The sequence below is a fragment of the Giraffa tippelskirchi genome, chromosome 6 (assembly GCF_054371585.1).
Source record: "Giraffa tippelskirchi isolate mGirTip1 chromosome 6, T2T-mGirTip1v1.2.pri, whole genome shotgun sequence".
NCBI lineage: Eukaryota > Metazoa > Chordata > Mammalia > Artiodactyla > Giraffidae > Giraffa > Giraffa tippelskirchi.
This window is the reverse complement of record NC_137280.1, coordinates 93,146,540-93,165,572: the sequence shown is the minus strand read 5'-3', so window position 1 is coordinate 93,165,572 and position 19,033 is coordinate 93,146,540. Positions and strand designations below refer to the sequence as shown.

Below are 19,033 nucleotides of genomic sequence, written 5' to 3'. Positions count from 1 at the left end.
GCTGCCCTTCCCAGCCATCTGTTTCGCCCGCAGATGTGGACGAGTGCTCCCTGAGGGACGGCCTGTGTCCGCACGGCCGGTGTGTCAATGTCATCGGTGCCTTCCAGTGCTCCTGCCATACCGGCTTCCAGAGCACACCTGACCGCCAAGGCTGCGTGGGTGAGACCGCGCCCGCCCCCAGCGTCGGCCCCCACCGCCACAGCAGTCTCTCCTGGCCTCAGTCCGAGCCCCTGCCTCTGCCCTTGACCCCCGCCGCTGCTTGAAGTGCCTCCGCCAGGCCCTCACTTCGCCCAGCCTCCCACTTCCATCTTGCCCTGCCTCCCATCACGTCCTACCTCTTACCACACCCTCACTCTCCCCTGCCTCCCACCTTGCGACACTCCTGCCACGCCCCCACCTCGCCCTACCTCACCCTGCCTCCTGCCACGCCCCCACCTCGCCCTACCTCACCCTGCCTCCTGCCACGCCCTCACCTTGCCCCGCCTCCTGCCTTGTCACGCCTCGGTCACGCCCCCCACCTCCCCTTGCCCTACCTCTGGCAGTGCCCCCTACCTCTCCCTGCCTCCTGCAGATGTGGACGAATGCCTCACCAGAAACGGTGGTTGCCACGTCCACTGTGTTAACACCAAGGGCAGCTACCAGTGCGGCTGTGGACCTGGCTACTCTCTGATGCCCGATGGGAGGACATGTGAAGGTGGGTGGGTGCGGCCCCTTCCTTCCAGCCTGGGATGTGGGAACTCACCTGGCCCAGCCCAAATGAAGCCAGCCACACCCTAGCCGGGCCACTGACCCCGCAGAAGTGTCCCTGGGGTTCCCCCTCTGTCCCTTCCCACCTGCAGCCCGACCCCTCCCCTGGTCCCCCAGATGTGGACGAATGTGAGCAGAATCCGGACATCTGCGATGGGGGCCAGTGCACCAACATGCCAGGGGGTCACCGCTGCCTCTGCTATGACGGCTTTGTGGCCACGCTGGACATGAGGATGTGTGTAGGTAAGGAGCTGGGACTACATACAGGTGGAGGAGGCAGCTTCACTTCACCCACCAGGCCTTCCACAAGGAGACAGGCGGGCAACACAGACACTAGTCCTGTTCCCGGAACACGTGGGCAGGGGAGATGCAGGTTTGTTCTTGGTGGTCTGCTCCTGGCCGCCTGCACCCTGAGGCCCCGCACCAAGACCTGCGGGATCTTGTTCACAGCAGCAGAGGCCCCCCAAACCTTATTCTCTTGAATACTTTTATTAAATACCCACTGTGTACCCAGCACATACAGCCGGGTGCATGCCTGGCTTTGGGAGTCACCTTATAAGATCACCGTAGAGCATGGGGTTTATGCAGAGGAAAGTGTGTGAGATAGAAAGTCGCTGTGTTCTCTGAGCCCTGCTTCAGGACCTTGTCTCTGTTGTCTCTGCCAGGGTCACTGTCGTCTTCTGGTGGGGGCTGGTTGGCACAGGTCCTGGGGAGCAGATGTGAACTGGTGACCCCATCAGGGCAGAGCTGGGGCCAGAGTATGAGGATGTAAAAATGGAACCCTCCCAGGGAGATGTGTCCAGCTCAGGAATCTTAGGAAACACTGAACAAACAGGGCTTGGGACCAAGATAAGTAGGAAATGCTGCCTCCTCCATCCCTTCTTGCAGATCCGCATTGGCAATAAAGGCTCTGAAAAGGCCTTCAGGCCTTAGCTTTAGCTTAGCATCCTCTTAATTATTGGTGTAAAATCTTTTGGGGAATGTATGTCCGATGTGTTCCATGGAATATGAACTATAGAAAGTTGACTGAATTCTCGCAGCTGCCCAGGGGTGGAATAGGGTGATCTCTGCCCAGTATTGGAATTAGGGGAGCTCCCTACCCTAGAAGATGGGCAAAAAGAAACTGGACACAGGGGACCCATGTGGCAGGGCATGCAGCCATGCTGCTGTACCCCACCCTCACCTGCTTCTTCTCCTGTCACCCATAGACGTGGACGAGTGTGACCTGAACCCCCACATCTGCCTCCATGGGGTCTGCGAGAACACCAGGGGCTCCTTTGTCTGCCACTGCCAGCTGGGTTACATCGTCAGGAAGGGGGCCATGGGCTGTTCCGGTGAGCTGGTGGTCAGTGGAGCAGACACAGTGGGGCGCCCTGAGGGACCAGCTCAGGATCCGTGGGGTCCACCCCATCCCTTGGGGCAGAGCAAGGCCAGACCTCATTCTTACACATTTCCACTGGTGGGCCCTCATGTTGAAGCAAAAATAGGATCCGATCATGTGCCCATGGGGCTCTCTTGACAGCTCTGCAGGGGGAACTCTGGATCCCTTAGCATTCACAGCAGTTCCCAAGGCGTGCAAGCCTGAAGCTTTTAACTGTCACAGTGATGAACATTTAAACATGTCAGTCGTTCATGACCACAGACCTGGTGCCTCAGAACCACGGATGTCTCCTCTCTGTAGAACAGTTCTGGAGGGCAGAGTCTAAGATCATGTGTCAGAAGGGTTGGTTCCTTCTCGGGGGTCCAGAGGGAGAACTGGCCCATTCCTCTCTCCTCACCTCTGGTGGTGGCCACGATCCTTGAACGCATCACTCCAGTCTCCATGTCTGACATCCTGGGGTGTTGTCCTCTCTGCGTCCAAATTTCCCTCTCCTTACGAGAACACCGGTCATTGCACTTAGGACCCCCTGTAATCCAGGAAGACCTCATTTTAATTTGGTTACATTTACAAAGACCTGGTTTCCAAAAAAGGCCACATTCAGAGGTTCTGAGAGTCAGGATTGAAACATGCTCTTTTGGGGGGGAGAACATAATTCTATTTGCCATCATTATGTAGTTATTTCAATGCATACTAGAAGCAGACATTAGAAAACAGAGCATCCAAACCATGATTTCTTAGAGATGGTTGTTATACATTTTTCTTCTGAAGTGCATTCATGTAAGTAAAAGTGGGAGACAGCGTAAAGAAACTTTTAGCGAGGACTTCCCTGGTGGTCTAGTGGCTAAGACTATGTCCTTGCTCCCAGTGCAGGGGACCCAGATTCGATCCCTGGTCAGGGAACTAGATCCCACATGCTGCAACTAAGAGTTCGCATGCCGCAACTAAGACCTGGTGCAGCCAAATAAAACATTTTTTCTTACAAAGGAAAAACTTTCAGGGAATGGTAGCTCACTTAGGTGGTTTATGAACATTGCAGAGATGGAAAAAATGGCTGAGGGTTAGACACGCTGGTTTAGAAGGAAATCCTGCTTTAGAGGGAGAGTGTATTCATTAAGACAGTGACTTTTTTTTTTTTTTGGCTGTATCATGTTAGTTCCCCAACCAGGGATTGAACCCAAGCCCTTCAGTGAAAGCCAGGAATCCTAACCAAGGACAGTTCCTTTTATTGTCTATGCTGAGTCTCTCACGCTGCCATTTCAGACCATTTCTGGGGCATGCTGGGAGTCATGCCCTGTTGGGTTTGGGGGTTTTCCTTTTGGGCTCTGGGTGAGGGTGGAAGCTCCTACAGTGGTGACGGGGCATTTCTGGGCCCAGTCTGACCCTAGGGAAGGTCTTTTCTCCTGCTCCTGCCCTTAGTCTCCCCACTGTGTACCTGAAGCCCTGTTTCTACTTGGCCCAGGCCTCTTGTGGGGGTGCCCTGTCCTCCACCCCATCTCCTGGTCCTGCCCTCCTATGCCTGGGCCCCTCTTCTCTCAGATGTAGATGAATGTGAGCTTGGGGGACACAGCTGTGACAGTCACGCCTCCTGCCTCAACACCCCTGGGAGTTTCAGCTGCAGCTGCCAGCCAGGCTGGGTTGGGGACGGCTTCGAATGCCGTGGTAAGTGTCTGGGGGCCAGAGATCTGGGCAGAGAAGCAGAAGTGGGTGGGGTGAGTGGGCAGGCTACAGCCGGGCAGAGGTGGCTGGGCTTAGGCATGTCCATGGGGGAGGGTCAGGGTTGGGATTTGGAGGGTCTGCCTTCCCACAGCCCCCTAATGCACACACCTCGGGGACCCTGGGTTCCGTCTCCTGCAGACCTGGATGAATGCGCCTCCAAGGAGCGTGGGTGCAGCCCGAGAGCTGACTGCCTCAACACCCCCGGCTCCTACCGCTGTACCTGCCACCCGGGCTTCTCTGGGGATGGCTTCTCCTGTGATGGTGAGGTCGGGGCATGGGATGGGAGGGCTGGAGGGGTCCAGAAAGGATGGCCAAGGGGGCTGGATTCCGAGGTGCCCACGACTCACACTGATACACTCACTGCTCTGTGGGTGCCAGGAAGGATGTGCCTTCAGCCCTTGGGGCCAGAGGCCAGGCCCTGAGTCCCTTAGGGGCAGTCTTCTCCCCTGGACTCTGAATACATGGAGTCTTCTGGGTGTGGGGACAGGAATACTTGCTTTCTGTTGGCCCTCCACCCCAGATTGTGAGCGACCACGTCCCCCGTCCTCTCCCTGGCCCTGACTCAGTCACCTGCCCACTGAGTCAGGGTCTGAGTCCCCCCTGGGCTACTTGCCAACTCCCTGGAACTCCAGGTGACAGTGAAGGGTTCAAGTGATCAGGGCCACCTGCCCCCACCATGTGGGTCCTCACCAGCTGACCACCAGCCCCTCGCCTCTGAGTCCCGTTAGACAGGGACGAGTGTGCAGAGAACGTGGCCCTTTGCGAGAACGGGCAGTGTCTCAATGTCCCCGGCGGGTACCGCTGCGAGTGCGAGATGGGCTTCAGCCCCACCGAGGACCAGCATGCCTGCCAGGGTGAGGTCTGGGGCAGCCGGGGTGCGGGCAGAGCAGGGAGTCCCTGGAGTCACTGGTGCTGGGGGCAGCAGGAGTGAGATGCTGGCTGGGCTGTGCTCACCTGGGCTCCGCTCCTCCTCAGATGTGAATGAGTGCGTGCTCAGGAATATCTGTATGTTCGGGAGCTGTGAGAACCTGCCAGGGATGTTCCGTTGTATCTGCGACAAGGGCTACGAGCTGGACCGCGGTGGTGGCAACTGCACAGGTGTGGGGTCTGCAGGGTTCGGGGTGGCAGGCTTGTTCCATCGATTCCCACAGATCTCTTCTCACATGTCCTCTACAGAGTGGAGGGAGTCCTTGTCTGACCCCATCTCCAATAGTGCCCCTCCCCATTAACCTTCATCATTATCATCATTTATCATCCCCCAAATAAATGCAGTGAATCAGGGAGACTTCCCTGGCAGTCCAGTGGTTAAGACTCCACACTTCCATTACAGGGGGCACAAGTTCGATCCCTGGTTGGGGAACTAAGATCTCGCATCCTGCATGCCATGCGGCCAAAAGAAAAAAAAAAGACGCTGTAAATCAATGAAGTCAAGCTCCCTCCACCACAGCCATCAAAATGGTCTCCCACCTGTCTATCCCAAATGGGGGTCGGCAGACTTTTTCAATGAAGGGCCAGCCAGTAAATATTTTCAGTTTTCGGCCATACAGTCTTTGCCCTGTAGCTTAGAAACAGACATAGGTGATAAGTGAATGAATGGCTGTGCTTGTGTACCAGTAAAATTTTATTCACACAAACAGATAGGGGGCCGGATTTGACCCACAAGTTGTAGTCTGCCAGCCCCTGGCTTGAAACATGTCGTCAATATCGGTTTTTGTATGTTAGCTCATGGACTCTGCTGGCAAAGGCAAACCTCCAGGCCAAGTAGAAAAGAACAGGGGAAGGCACAGAGTTGCCTGGGACAGGCTACTGTCCCATCAGGCTTTCTTCCCAGGGGCCTTGCCCCTAAGACCAGCCCCCAGCAGCCAGGTATTCGACTCCCCAGGGAAAAGGCAGGAGGGAAGTGAGTTGAGAGGGGAGGATCCCTGCTGATGGTGCCCCCACCCCACAGATGTGAATGAGTGTGCAGATCCTGTGAACTGCATCAACGGCCTGTGTGTCAACACCCCCGGCAGCTACCTCTGCAACTGCCCCCAGGATTTTGAGCTGAATCCCAGTGGCGTGGGCTGTGTGGGTAAGTACGCACTCTGCTGCAGGTGGGATTCTGGGGTCCATGCGCTGGATGGGGCCATGCTGTGTCACCCACATCCACCTGCTCCTGTCAAACAAGCCCTTGGCCAGAGCAATCGTCCCTGTCTTTTGAGATATAGCCTTTGGGCTCTAGACTGACAGATGCAGAGTCACACGTGCACACAGACACATGCACACACAGACATACATAGAGTAATACACAGTTACACATACAAAGAGGTGCAAAGACACACACACCCTATTTCTCCCCCACCACTGGCTAACCACCCCTTTCTGCCTGTTTAGATACCCGGGTCGGGAACTGTTTCCTGGACACACAGGATCGAGGGGACGGTGGCATTTCCTGCAGTGCAGAGATCGGGGTTGGCGTCACCCGGGCGTCCTGCTGTTGCTCCCTGGGTCGGGCTTGGGGCAACCCCTGTGAGCTGTGCCCGCTGGCCAACACCAGTGAGTCCCTGAGTGGAGTGGCGGCAGGAGAAGACAGAGACCTAGCCCTGGTCCAGGTTCCCTTAGGGCTTAGGGGGTCATCTCTGCTAAGGGAGGGACACTGGGAACCAGAGAGGGAGAAGGACTCACCCTGGGTCACACAGCATATTCTCAGCAATTCATCTTCTCGACCTCTCTCCAAAGTCTCCTCTGCCATCCTTTGTATGTTTACATTTACTTGCCTGCTCAGTCAGTCAACAAACACTGAGAATTCCCAGGGCATGGGAACCTAGAGAAGGATGAAATACAGCCACTGAATGCTGCCCCTCACCCATAAACCAACAGTCCCTGGACTGTTGAGAGTAGATTCTAAGAGTCTGTTTGAGACATAGTGATGGCCAAAGAGGAAGCCATGGAGAGGAAGCGGGTAAGGGAAGGCTTCCCAGGAGAGGGACTTGAATGAGGTTTTGAAGAATGAGTAGGAGTTTTCCAGGCAGCGTAGAGGGAAGGGTGTGTGGTACAGTGGGAACAGCATGTGCAAAGTCCTCAGGTGTGGAGCAGGGAGGCATGTGTCTACCTATTCCAGGGCATATGTGTGTGTGTGAATGTACATGCAGGATCTTCCTTTCATGGGGGAAACTTGTGGTCACATTATAGTATGGTTTTGGATCACAAGAATCCTTCCTCCCTACCCCCAACTACCACCACGAAATCCATCTGCTCACGTGTTGAATGTGAACAAGTGTTTACACACAGACACCAGATCCTCCATGATTGTACCAATGTTTCTAGGCCCTAGAGGCTGAGGAGGTAAAGGGATGTAGTTTCTGTGGTAACAGGATGCCAGGCCCATTCTTGAGCCCTTTTTAGGGGACCTCCCCTCCTGTGCCTCCCCTGAGCTTTGCCCAAATGCCTCACCCCACAGCCCCTCACAAGAGCTTCTTTCCCTTGCAGCTGAGTACAGAACCTTGTGCCCAGGGGGTGAGGGCTTCCGGCCTAATTCCGTCACTGTCATCCTGGAAGGTGAGTTCCTGGTAGACCATCCATCCGTATACCCACTGATTGATCTTCCTCTCATCTCCCATCACCAAGGAGCAGAGTTGGGCAACTTTGGGGTGGGGGGCAGGTCCTCTCAGCTCTTCCACCTGTTGGTTTGTTGATTCATCCTTCTATCCAATCCCCATCTACCCATCCATCCATCCCCCATTTACCCATCCATATGTCCATCCCCCATCCATCCATCCACCCTTTCTTCTTTCCTTCCTTCCACCCATTCATCCACATATACATACATATAAGTACGTTTATCCGTCCACTCATCTACAATCCATCCATTCATCATCTACTCACCTACCCTCCCGCCCATCCATCCAGTCATTCTTCTTTTCATCCATTGACCCATTTGCTTATTTGACCCATTCTCTGCTTTTCATATCCTCTTATCTACCCATTTATACATCTATCCTCCGATATCCATCCATCCACACATCCATCCATCCATCTACTCATTCCTCCTTTCATTTATTCATCCACCTACTCACGCAACTATTCATTCACGCTCATTTTCTTGTCCATTCACATTGTTGTTTATTCACTCATCCACTACTTTTCATCTCCATCCACCCACTTACCCACCCATCCATCCATCTACTCTTCTATCCAAAGTGGATGATGAGATTGGAGAATTCCATCAAGAAGGAGCTTTGTGATGGATAGATGGATGGATGAGAGGATGGACTATCCAGTGAAGGGAAAGAGGATGAATTCAGGGTGACATTGACCCAGGAGAGTCTGGGTACAGCCTCTAAATATCCAACAGCTCTTGGGTGTCCTTAAAGAAGCAGGAGGGCCCAGGGGAAGGCATGGGTGTCCCCCAGGTACTCTGCTTGGGTGTAGCTTCCGAGCACAGCTTCCTCACTTCCTGACAGACATTGACGAATGCCAGGAGCTGCCAGGGCTGTGCCAGGGGGGCAACTGTGTCAACACCTTCGGTAGCTTCCAGTGCGAGTGCCCACCCGGCTACCACCTCAATGAGGACACCCGCATCTGTGAGGGTGAGCTTGAGCCCTCTCCTCCCTGCCTGCATTTCTTCCCAGCCTCACCTCCTCTTCAGGGCCTGGGGGTTCACATGCCCCACTCCAGAGTCTGCTCACTTGCCTTGCTGCCCAGGGCCCGCTGGAAGGGCTGCGAAGGCTTCCTTGGAATGCACCAGTCCACCCTCTGCTCCACTGCTTCTTACCCATCTCCCCGTTGCCTGACCTCCAGCCTCCTTCCCACTCGGAAATGATCTGGCGTCATCACAGCAGCCATGCCCTTCCTCAGGGCAAAAGCTGACCAAGGCCCAGAGCTAAGAAGGAAAGGAAAAAGACACCAAAAGAGCAGTCACACCTTTCCTTTAAGCATCCCCTTCACTTGTCTCTTACCGTCCTCTCTTGCATCTTAGTAACAACCAACAGTTAACTGGTGTCTGTGATTGTGTGTCACTGTGGTGCTGAGCATGTGCCATTCATTCATTTACCAAAACAGCCTCATGGGGGAGATGTTCCTATTATGACCCCATTTTTCAGATTCAGAAACTAAGGGAGTTAATTAAGTCACTTGAGTGGTGAAAGTGAAAGTGTTAGTCATTCAGTCGCGTCCGACTCGGCAACTGTAGCCCACCAGGCTCCTCTGTCCATGGGATTCTCCAGGCAAGAATACTGGAGTGGGTTACTATTCCCTTCTCCAGGGGATCTTCCCAACCCAGGGATCAAACCCAGTCTCCTGCATTGTAGGTGGATTCTTGACTGTCTGAGCCACAAAACCAGCTAGTAAGTGATAAAGACTGGGTCCCAGCCCAGCCATTCTGATCCTTGAGCCTGAGCTGTTTTGATACAATGTATCAAATTCCTTCCTTCTTTCATCAATCCATCTGTTCACCAACCCATTCCTTTTTTTCTTTTCAACAATGTTAGCTGAGCACCTGCATGCAACCAGACACCAGCGTCAGCACACAGGGACCGCAGATTGTCCACTCTGAGCAGCACGCTCTAGTTGTTGTTCAGTCACTCAGTCATGTCACACTATTTGCAGCACTCTAGGCTTTCCCTGCTCCTTCACCATCTCCCAGAGTTTGCTCAAACTCATGTCCATTGAGTCAGTGATGCCATCCAACCCTCTTATCCTCCGTCACCCCCTTGTCCTCCTGCCTTCAGTCTTTCCCAGCATCAGGGTCTTTTCCAATGAGTTGGCTCTTTGCATCATATGGCCAAAGTACTGGAGCTTCAGCTTCAGCATCAGTCCTTCTAATGAATATTCAGGGTTGATTTCCTTTAGGATTGACTGGTTTGGTCTCCTTGCTGCCCAAGGGACACTTAAGAGTTTTCTCACGCTTTAGAGACTCAAGGAAATGGTGAAGGCTGGGTGAGATCTAAGCTCTAAAGCCCCTTTGTATGTGTAGGTGGGAGCTGGCAAACCAGCGTCAGAACCCAAAATGCTTGAAAAATATTTCATCCCTCCCTGCTTCCCCTATCCCATAGACTATCAAAAGAAAAAGGGAAAACATCTGTCATCAAATATGGCAGTGTGCTGCATTTTTTGACTGTCACAGGGCAGGAAGATTTCAACCTGAATGTTGACCTTGGCTATGGAGCCTTGCAGGGTCAGTTTGTGCCCTTGAGGGCTGCAGTCTTGCAGTACTTTCCAGCTTTCAGGCTCAAGGGCCCTCTACTCCGAAGCCCCCACTCCCCAGCCCTCTCCACTTAGTTTAATGCTCTGCTGTTGCCATCTTGAAATTCTTCATATACTTTAAACAAGGGTTTTCATTTGCACTGGGCAAATTCTATAACCAGTCCTTGTCAAAAATTTTATCTAACTCCTAGAATCACTAAGTCACATGGTGATTCTATGTTTGACTTTTATGAAGAACTGCCAAACTGTTTTCCACAGCAGCTGCACCATTTTGCATTTTCACCAGCAACATACAAGGGTTCCAGTTTCTCCACGTTTGTTATCAACACTTGCCATTTTCCATTGTTTAAAGTAATATTATCCTAGTGGGTGTGAGGTGGTATCTCATGGTTTTGATTTGTGTTTCCCTAATGACTAATGAGGTTGAGTACCTTTTCATGTGCTTATTGGCCATTTGTATATCTTCTTTGGAAAAAATGTCCTTTCGGGTCTTTTGCCCATTTAAGAACTGGGTTGTTTGTCTTTTTGTTGTTGAGTTGTAAGAGTTCTTTATATATGCTGGACAAGACTCCCATCACCTATGTGATTTGCAAAGAGTTTCTCCCATTCTGTGGGTCGTCTTTTACTTTCTTGATAGTGTCACTGATGCACGATAGGTTTAAATTTTGATGAAATCCAGCTTATCTGGGATTTTTTATTTCCTTTTTGGTTTGTGCTTTTGGTGTCATATCTAAGAATCTATTGCTAAATACAAGGTCTTTAAGATTTACCTCTGTTTTCTTTCAAGGGTTTTATGTGTTAGCTCCTCTGTTTAGGTCTTCTATGTATTTTGAGTTAATTTTTGTGTATGGTGTGAGGTAGAATCCAACTTCATTCTTTTGCGTATGGATATCTAATCATCCCAGCCCCATTTGTTGTAAAGCCTCTTTTTTCTCCATTGAATAGTGTTGTTGAAAATCAATTGACTATAGATGTCTGAGTTTATTTCTGTACTCTAAATTCTATTCTACTGATTTATAGGTCTATCCTTATAACAGTACCACATTCTTTTGATTACTGTAGCGTTGTAAGTAAGTTTAGATATGGGGAAGTCTCACTCCTCCAACTTTTTTTTTCTTTTCTCAAGATTGTTTTGGCTATTTGGGGTCTCCTACAATTCTATATGAGTTTTAGGATCAGCTTTTCCATTTCTGCCCAAAAAAGAGAAGTCACTGGGATTTTGATGAGAATTACATTGAATCTGTAAATCACTTTGGGGAGTATTGCCATTTTAGCAATAGTGACTCTTTTAATTCATGTCCACGGGGTATCTTTCCATTTATTTAGGTCTTATTAATTTTTTCTTAGGAGCGTTTTATAGTTTTCCGTGTACAAGTCTTTCACCTCTTGGGCCACACTTGTTCTTAAGTATTTTATCTTTTGGATGCTAAGTGGAATTATTCCTTAATTTCACTTTTAATTACTTTCTGATAGTGTGCAGAAATACAACTGAAATTTCTTTGTCAGTGTTTTGTTGATCTTGTATTCTGCAATTGTGCTGACCTCATTTATAGTTCTAATAGTTTTCGTCCTGTGGCTTCTTTAGTATATCCTATATGTCAGGTTCACTGGTTTTGTAAGTTTTTGACTGGGTCCCAGAGTTCTTCAAAAGTTACTTTTGTCAGTTTTTGCCCAGCTCCGTAGTTGTTTTTTGTGGCGAAATAGAACTCCAACATTCCCTACTCTGCCATTTTTGGAAATGTCACTCCTAGTGAAATAAACCACCGCTTGTTTTTGTGTAGCCCATTAAGAACACTTTTTACATTTTTAAAAATTATTGGGAAAAAATCAGAAGAAGAAGAATATTTTGAGCCACATGAAAATGACATGAAACTCACATTTCAGTGGCCATAAATCAAGTTTTATTAAAGCATAGCATGCAAATTTGTTTACTCATTGTCTATGACTCATTGTCTATAGCTGCCTACACACTCCCATGGCAGTGTGAAAAGCTCATCAGAGACCACTGTTGCCTGACAATACAAAAAAAAAAGGCCCTGGTGGCTTAGGGGTAAAGAATCTGCCTGCAGTGCAGGAGTCGGAAGAGAGGTGGGTTTGATCCCTGGGCTGAGAAGATCCCCTGGAGAAGGAAAAGCGACCCACTCCAGTATTCTTGCCTGGAGAATCCCATGGACAGAGGAGCCTGGGCTACATTCCATGGGGTCACAAAAGGATCAGACACAACTAAATGACTAAGCAGCAACTTGCTTTGCAGAAAAAGTTTGCTGCCTCTGGACTAGGGGGTTGATCTAATTAAGAATCAACTTTTTTCTTTCAAGAATATGTTATTCGAAGGACTCTTGCATCCTATTGCATCACACTGGGAAGCATGGGATTGCCCCACTCTTGGTGATAATATCATTCATTTGTAAGTGCTCAGGTCATATTTTTTCTTAATAGAGCAGGGATCATAGTAAACTGTTTTCCCCACCTAACACCATGTCGTGTCTTTCCACATCACTAAGATATCTGTGCATTTGAAGCTAATTTTGAAACTAGACTCAAGCACATAGTAAAGTGGTTCTGGCAGACCTGGGGTAGGGAGTTTCCAGATGATTCCTGGATACAGACAATTCCTCCCTCCCTTGCAGACATCGACGAATGCTCTGCACACTCAGGCATCTGTGGCCCTGGTACCTGCTACAACACTCTGGGGAACTACACTTGTGTCTGCCCTATGGAATACCTGCAAGTCAACGGTGGCAATAACTGCATGGGTATGAAGTGTGATAATGAGAGAGACCAGTAGTTGTGAAAAAAGCACTAGCCTATGGGAGGGGCTTCTGGAAGTCTCCAATCCTTGAAAGAGTGTGGAGAGGCATGTTTGTTAGGGGAGAGATGAAGGGTGAGTGTATTTGAAATGCTGCTATGCAGCAGTGAACAAGGCTGCAGGGCTTAGGGGCCCAGGGCTGCCATGAATGGTTGTCCAGGTTGTGCACTGCCCAAGAAAGGTTAACATGTGAATGGCACTCTCCTGTGTGTTGCCTCAGAGAAGTCAACCCAGTAGTTTTCAAATGGATTTGTGAATGAGCTTCTTCCTCTCTGGCTGTCTTCCTCTGGTGTCTCTTACATACATCCTTCTCCTCAACCCAACTGCAGACATGAGGAAGAGCGTCTGCTTCCGGCATTACAACAGCACGTGTCGGAATGAGCTGGCCTTTAACATGACCCGGAAGATGTGCTGCTGTTCCTACAACATTGGCCAGGCCTGGAATAGACCCTGTGAAGCCTGCCCGACCCCCGCCAGTCGTGAGTGCCCCTCCCCTGCCTTCTTTCCAGTCTGGCCCTTTTCAGTGTGGTGTTTAAGGCAGCCTCCTGCACTTAAGACTCCTGGATGAATCTGTTGTTTTGATTAGAGCCAAAGAGTTAAAATTATATCCCGATTAGTGTATGGGGAAAATCAATACATCCTTATTTCGCAGACTTGTGGAATTTAGGGTGGATCAGCGAGGCTTTCATCTGGGTTAAAGGACCTTGAAGACTCACAGATTATCTGGGGGTTGGGGGTGTCAGTGAGTGTGTGGGGCCAAGAGCGAAAAACAGAAGTGGTCAGAGATACCAGGGCCCCATGAGCTGGGAAGGTAGCGAGCTCATAGAAGCTCTGGAAAGGATTACAGAAATGTCGATTGGGGTGAAGAAGGGTGTTCCAGCCAGGGGACAACAGGAGAAAAACCCTAAAAGAAGGACTGAGCAGTGGGGATGAGCTCTATTAGAAAAATCTATCAGCCAGCTGGGCATCAGAAAGAGCTGCAGGAATGGAGTGGTGACCAGAGGGGGCAGCCGAAGATTACAAGTGTATGTTCAGTCTCTCAATCACGTCTGACTCTTTGCGACCCCATAAACTGCAGCACACCAGCCTCTCCTGTCCTCCACTAACTCCCAGAATTTGCCCAAACTCGTCCATTGAATCAATGATGCCATCCAACCATCTCATCCTCTGTCGCCCCCTTCTCCTCCTGCCCTCAATCTTTCCCAGCATCAGGGTCTTTTCCAATGAGTTGGCTCTTTGCATCAGGTGGCCAAAGTATTGGAGCTTCAGCATCAGTCATTCCAATGAATATTTAGTGTTGATTTCCTTTAGGATTGACTGGTTTGACAAGCGTATTAGTGCTATGGAATGAATGCTTGTGTGCCTCATCCCAAATTTCATATGTTGAAGCCCTAACCCCCAGTGTAATAATAGTGTTTGGAGGTGGTGCCTTTGGGAGTTAATTAGGTCATGTAGATGGAGCCCTCTAAATGGGATTAGTGCCCTTATAAGAAGAGAAACAAGAGTTGCTCTATGTTCACCATGTGAAGACACAGCAGGAAGACCGACAGGAAGATTTCTCACCAGACACCAGATCTGCTGGTGCCTTGACCTTCAGTTTTGCAGGCTGCAGAATTATGAGAAGTAAACGTTTGTCACTGAAGCCACCCTGTCCATGGTATTTCCTTATAGCAGCCTGAACTGAGACAATGAGTTCCCTATGTGAAGTTGCTCAGTCGTGTCCGACTCTTTGCGATCCCATGGACTGTAGCCTACCAGGCTCCTCCATCCTTGGAGTTTTCCAGGCAAGAGTACTGGAGTGGGTTGCCATTTCCTTCTCCAAGAGTTCCCTACGGCTGTGGCAACAAATACCACAGACTTGGTGGCTTTAAAAAAAGAAAAATATGGGGGACTTCCCTGGCAGTCTAGTGGTTAAAACTCCATGCTCCTAATGCAGGGGTAGTGGGTTCGATCCCTGATCAAGGAACTAAGATCCTACATCCTGCCCATTGTGGCCAAAACCAACCAACCAAACAAACAGAAATGTATTTTCTCACAGTCATGGAGGCTAGAAGTCAGAAGTGAAGGTGTGAGCAGGGTTATTCTTCCTCCAGAGGCTTGAGAGCAGAATTCTTTCTTGTCTTGTCCATCCTCTGGTGGTTTCTTTGGTGTTGCTTGGCTTGTACCTGCATCATCCCTGTCTCTGCCTTCAGCTCACATGACCTCTCCTCATGTCTCCACCCATCTCTCCTTTTCTTATAAGGACACTTATAAGTCATTGCATTGTGTGTGTGTGTGCCTAGTCACTCAGTCATGTCTAACTCTTTGAGACCCCATGGACTGTAGCCCACCAGGCTCCTCTGTCCATGGGATTCTCCAGGCAAGAATACTGGAATGGGTAGCCACTCCTTTCTCCAAGGGGTCTTCTTGACACAGGGATTGAACCCACATCTCCTGCATTGCAGGCAGATTCTTTACCATCTGAGCTACCAGGGAAGCCCAGTCATTGCATTAGGGCTACCCTGGTCTAGGATCACCTCAACTTGATTAAATCTGCAAAGATCCTATTTCCAAAAAAGGTCCCAGAAAGTCTGGGTGGACAGGAACTTTGGGGGTGGGAGGGTCATTGTTCAACCCAGCACATTGGAGTGGGGAGGGGTCATTATTGGGTATCTCTAGGTGCCAGACCCTGTTCTGGGTTCTAGAAAATACGAATATGGTAGACCCAAGCTGTACAGTCTGGGAGGAAACTGCAGACAGCCAAGTCTGGTCATGAGATCGCCAAGACAGATGAAATGTCACTCACAGATTATGTGCTGGGACTCAGGTACCTGCCTGATTTGTGTGCACCTGAATCTGAGCTGCAGGTCGAATATCGATGAGGCAGAAGTTCATACTAGGCTCAATGGCCATCATGTTCTCATCATGATGCCGGCAGAAGAGTGAGTAAGGGGCAGGGAAGGGACCCGGGGAAAGGGAGCACCAACCTAATGCCTGATGATGTCTGTCAGGTGGGTCCAGGGACACCTACCCACCTGGGGACCGAGGTCAGGTAAGCAGAATCTTGGTGTCAGCAGTGGGATATAATTAGAGTGTGAACTGCCCAGGGGACTTCCCAGCTGGCTCAGTGGTAAAGAATCTGCCTGCCAATGCAGGAGACACGGGTTCAATCCCTGGATTGGGAAGATCCTGTGGAGGAGGAAATGGCAACCCACTCCAGTATTCTTGCCTGGGAAAACCCATGGACAGAGGAGCCTGGTGGGCTGCAGTTTAGGGGGCTGCAAAGAGTTGGACATGACTTAGCGACTGAATAACAACAACAACGAATTGCTCAAGGGAGCCAAAGAATAGTATCATCCTCTGTCCATGGCCAGAGTGATGAGCTGCCCTGAGTCCTCAAGGTTGAAGCAGACTGTGCTAGGGAACAGCAAAGGGAACAGTATGTGTAAAGTTGTGGTAGCGTAACAGAGCAGGAATATCCAGATGTGTAATGAAATCAGGGTAACAGGAGGGCAGAAGTTCCTGTTGGCAGAAAGGTGGGGCTGGGGGAGAGAGGAAGGTCTGGAGGTCCAGATTGTAGAGTCTACATTTTATGGTGAGGATGGTGGGGCGTGGCTGGTGGCACTCACAGAGAGAAGAGATGTGCCTATGTGTTGGAAGATCACACGGCGCAGGGGCCTGTAACCCTCCCAGTGCTGGTCAGGGTGGAGGGAGTTATCAGAGGCCAGGTGAACACCGGGCTGCAGGGATGGACCAAGTGATCAGAGACAAGAGGACGGGTCCTCCTAGCAGGGCTGCATCCCCAGCCCCCACTCCCCTGTTTTCCTTTGCACAGTGGATTACCAGATCCTGTGTGGAAACCAGGTTCCCGGGTTCGTCATCGACATCCACACAGGGAAGCCCCTTGGTGAGTGACCTCCATGACCTCTTCTCCCCGCCGCCACTGCCTGGAGCCCCTGGTCACTCTGTGCCCTGAGCCCTGCCCCCTCTTTCCCCCTCCCCCACAAATCTTTCCCTTCCATCCTCCTCTACCCCACACCCTCTTCTGTCTCCCTGGGCCAGGAATCCTGCCCCTCAATCCTGCTCCATTTTTTTTAAAGCAGAGAGTATTTTTAGTAAATTGTTCTTCATTTTTTAAAAATTCTGTTAAAATACCCGTAACAGAAAATTGGCCATTTTAACCATTTTTAGATGTCCAATTAATAACATTAAGTACATTCACACCATTGTGCAACCATCCCCACCATCCATCTCCAGAACTTTGTCATCTTCCCCTACTGAAACTCTGTTCCCATGAAACACTGACTCCCCAGTCCTTCTCCCAGCTCCTGGGAACCCCCATTCTACCTTCTGTCTCCATAAATTTTACCTCACAGAAGCAGAATCATACAGTATTTGTCCTTTTTGTTTTCTGTTGTTGTTCAGTCGCTAAGTTGTGTCCAATTCTTTGCCACCCCATGGACTGCAGCATGCCAGACTTCCCTGTCTTCCGCTATCTCCTGAAGATTGCTCAAACTCATGTCCATTGAGTTGGTGATACCATCCAACCACCTCATCCTCTATTGCCCCCATCTCCTCCTGCCTTCAGTCTTTCCCAGCATCAGAGTATTTTCCAATGAGTCGGCCCTTTGCATCAGGTGGCCAAAGTATTGCAGCTTCAGCTTCAGCATCAGTCCTTCCACTGAATATTCAGGGTTGATTCCCTTCAGGATTTCCTTTAGGATTGACTGGTTGGATCTCCTTGCAGTCCAAGAGACTCTCAAGAGTCTTCTCCAACACCACAGTTCGAAAGCATCAATTCTTCGGCGCTCAGTTTTCTTTATAGTCCAGCTCTCACATCTGTACATGACTACTGGAAAAACCATAGCTTTGACTAGATGGACCTTTGTTGGCAAAGTAATGTCTCTCCTTTTTAATATGCTGTCTCATACCTTTTCTTCCAAGGAGCAAGCGTCTTAATTTCATGGCTGCAGTCACCATCTGCAGTGATTTTGGAGCCCAAGAAAATAAAGTCTGTCACTGTTTCCATTGTTTCCCCATCTATTTGCCATGAAACTCAGTCCTGAATATTCATTGGAAGGACTGATGCTGAAGCTGAAACTCCAATACTTTGGCCACCTGATTTGAAGAACTGACTCATTGGAAAAGACCCTGATGCTGGGAAAGATTGAAGGTGGGAGGAGAAGGGGACGACAGAGGATGAGATGGTTGGATGGCATCACTGACTCAATGGACATGAGTTAGAGTAAACTCTGGGAGTTGGTGATGGACAGGGAAGCCTGGAATGCTACAGTCCATGGGGTCACAAAGAGTCGGACATGACTCAGCAACTGGACTGAACTGAACTTCTTTCAGGATTGACTGGTTTGATCTCCTTGCAATCCACAGGACTCTCAAGAGTCCTTTTATTATATGCCTGGCTTATTTCACTCAGCATAATGTTCCTAAGATTTACCCATGTTGCAGCATGGATCAAAGTTAAATGAGGTCTTATACAATGTAAGTTAAATGAGATCTTGTATCTGAATGCCAAATTTCAGCTGTGCAGTATTTAATTGATAAACCTATTTTCAGTTGTCTTCATCCCATGGATGTATTCTCCTTATTTCTTTTTTAAAAAAATTAGTTAAGTAATTAATTTGGCTGCACTGGGTCTTAGTTGTGGCACGCAGGATCTTTGATCTTCATTGCAGTGTGCGAGATCCATTCCCTGACCAGGGATGGAACCCTGGCCCCTGCATTGGGAGCTTGGCGTCTTAGCCCCTGGACCAACAGGGAAGTCCCTCTCCTTACTTTCAACAATTGGAACAGAGCAGATGACTTCTGATTCCCCTCCAGTCACCCCCTAAAATCTCAGTCTCCTTCCCCCTCTCCAAGGGTCCAAGGTCATAAATCAGTCCCCCATGGGTGGACACTTAGGCTGATTCCAGGTTCTTCTTTACAAACAACAGCTTTATTGAGATATAACTCGTGCTTTATGCCTGGAGTACTTCTTTCTAGTGCCTTTTTCATGCATTTTAACACATACTGAGGTTCCCCCCATTGAAAATGTATGGCGTTGTTTTCTGGGAGTTGGACATAAATCCTATGCTTTTCTACGTATTGTCTGTAGGATAATAAAAAAAAAAACTTGCTTTTTTCCCCCAGAAAAGAGTCATGAAGAACCAGCCAGGCACAGCACTGCTTCCTTCTACATCCTACTTTGTAGTATTCCAAGT

General features: G+C 49.7%; 1 protein-coding gene across 6 annotated transcripts in view; it reads left to right on the top strand.

The window, feature by feature from the left end:
* The window catches only part of FBN3 (fibrillin 3), a 63,299-nt gene that overhangs the window by 20,855 nt on the left and 23,411 nt on the right, over positions 1 to 19,033 (top strand). For all 6 annotated transcript variants that reach the window (XM_081499232.1, XM_081499230.1, XM_081499235.1 and 3 more), the window contains 15 exons: positions 34 to 159; positions 572 to 694; positions 865 to 990; positions 1,956 to 2,081; positions 3,665 to 3,787; positions 3,983 to 4,105; positions 4,573 to 4,698; positions 4,820 to 4,942; positions 5,793 to 5,915; positions 6,218 to 6,379; positions 7,313 to 7,381; positions 8,287 to 8,412; positions 12,658 to 12,783; positions 13,166 to 13,315; positions 16,651 to 16,722. In XM_081499232.1, the coding sequence (XP_081355358.1) occupies positions 34 to 159; positions 572 to 694; positions 865 to 990; positions 1,956 to 2,081; positions 3,665 to 3,787; positions 3,983 to 4,105; positions 4,573 to 4,698; positions 4,820 to 4,942; positions 5,793 to 5,915; positions 6,218 to 6,379; positions 7,313 to 7,381; positions 8,287 to 8,412; positions 12,658 to 12,783; positions 13,166 to 13,315; positions 16,651 to 16,722 (1,824 nt within the window). The remainder of the gene's footprint in view (positions 1 to 33; positions 160 to 571; positions 695 to 864; positions 991 to 1,955; positions 2,082 to 3,664; positions 3,788 to 3,982; positions 4,106 to 4,572; positions 4,699 to 4,819; positions 4,943 to 5,792; positions 5,916 to 6,217; positions 6,380 to 7,312; positions 7,382 to 8,286; positions 8,413 to 12,657; positions 12,784 to 13,165; positions 13,316 to 16,650; positions 16,723 to 19,033) is intronic.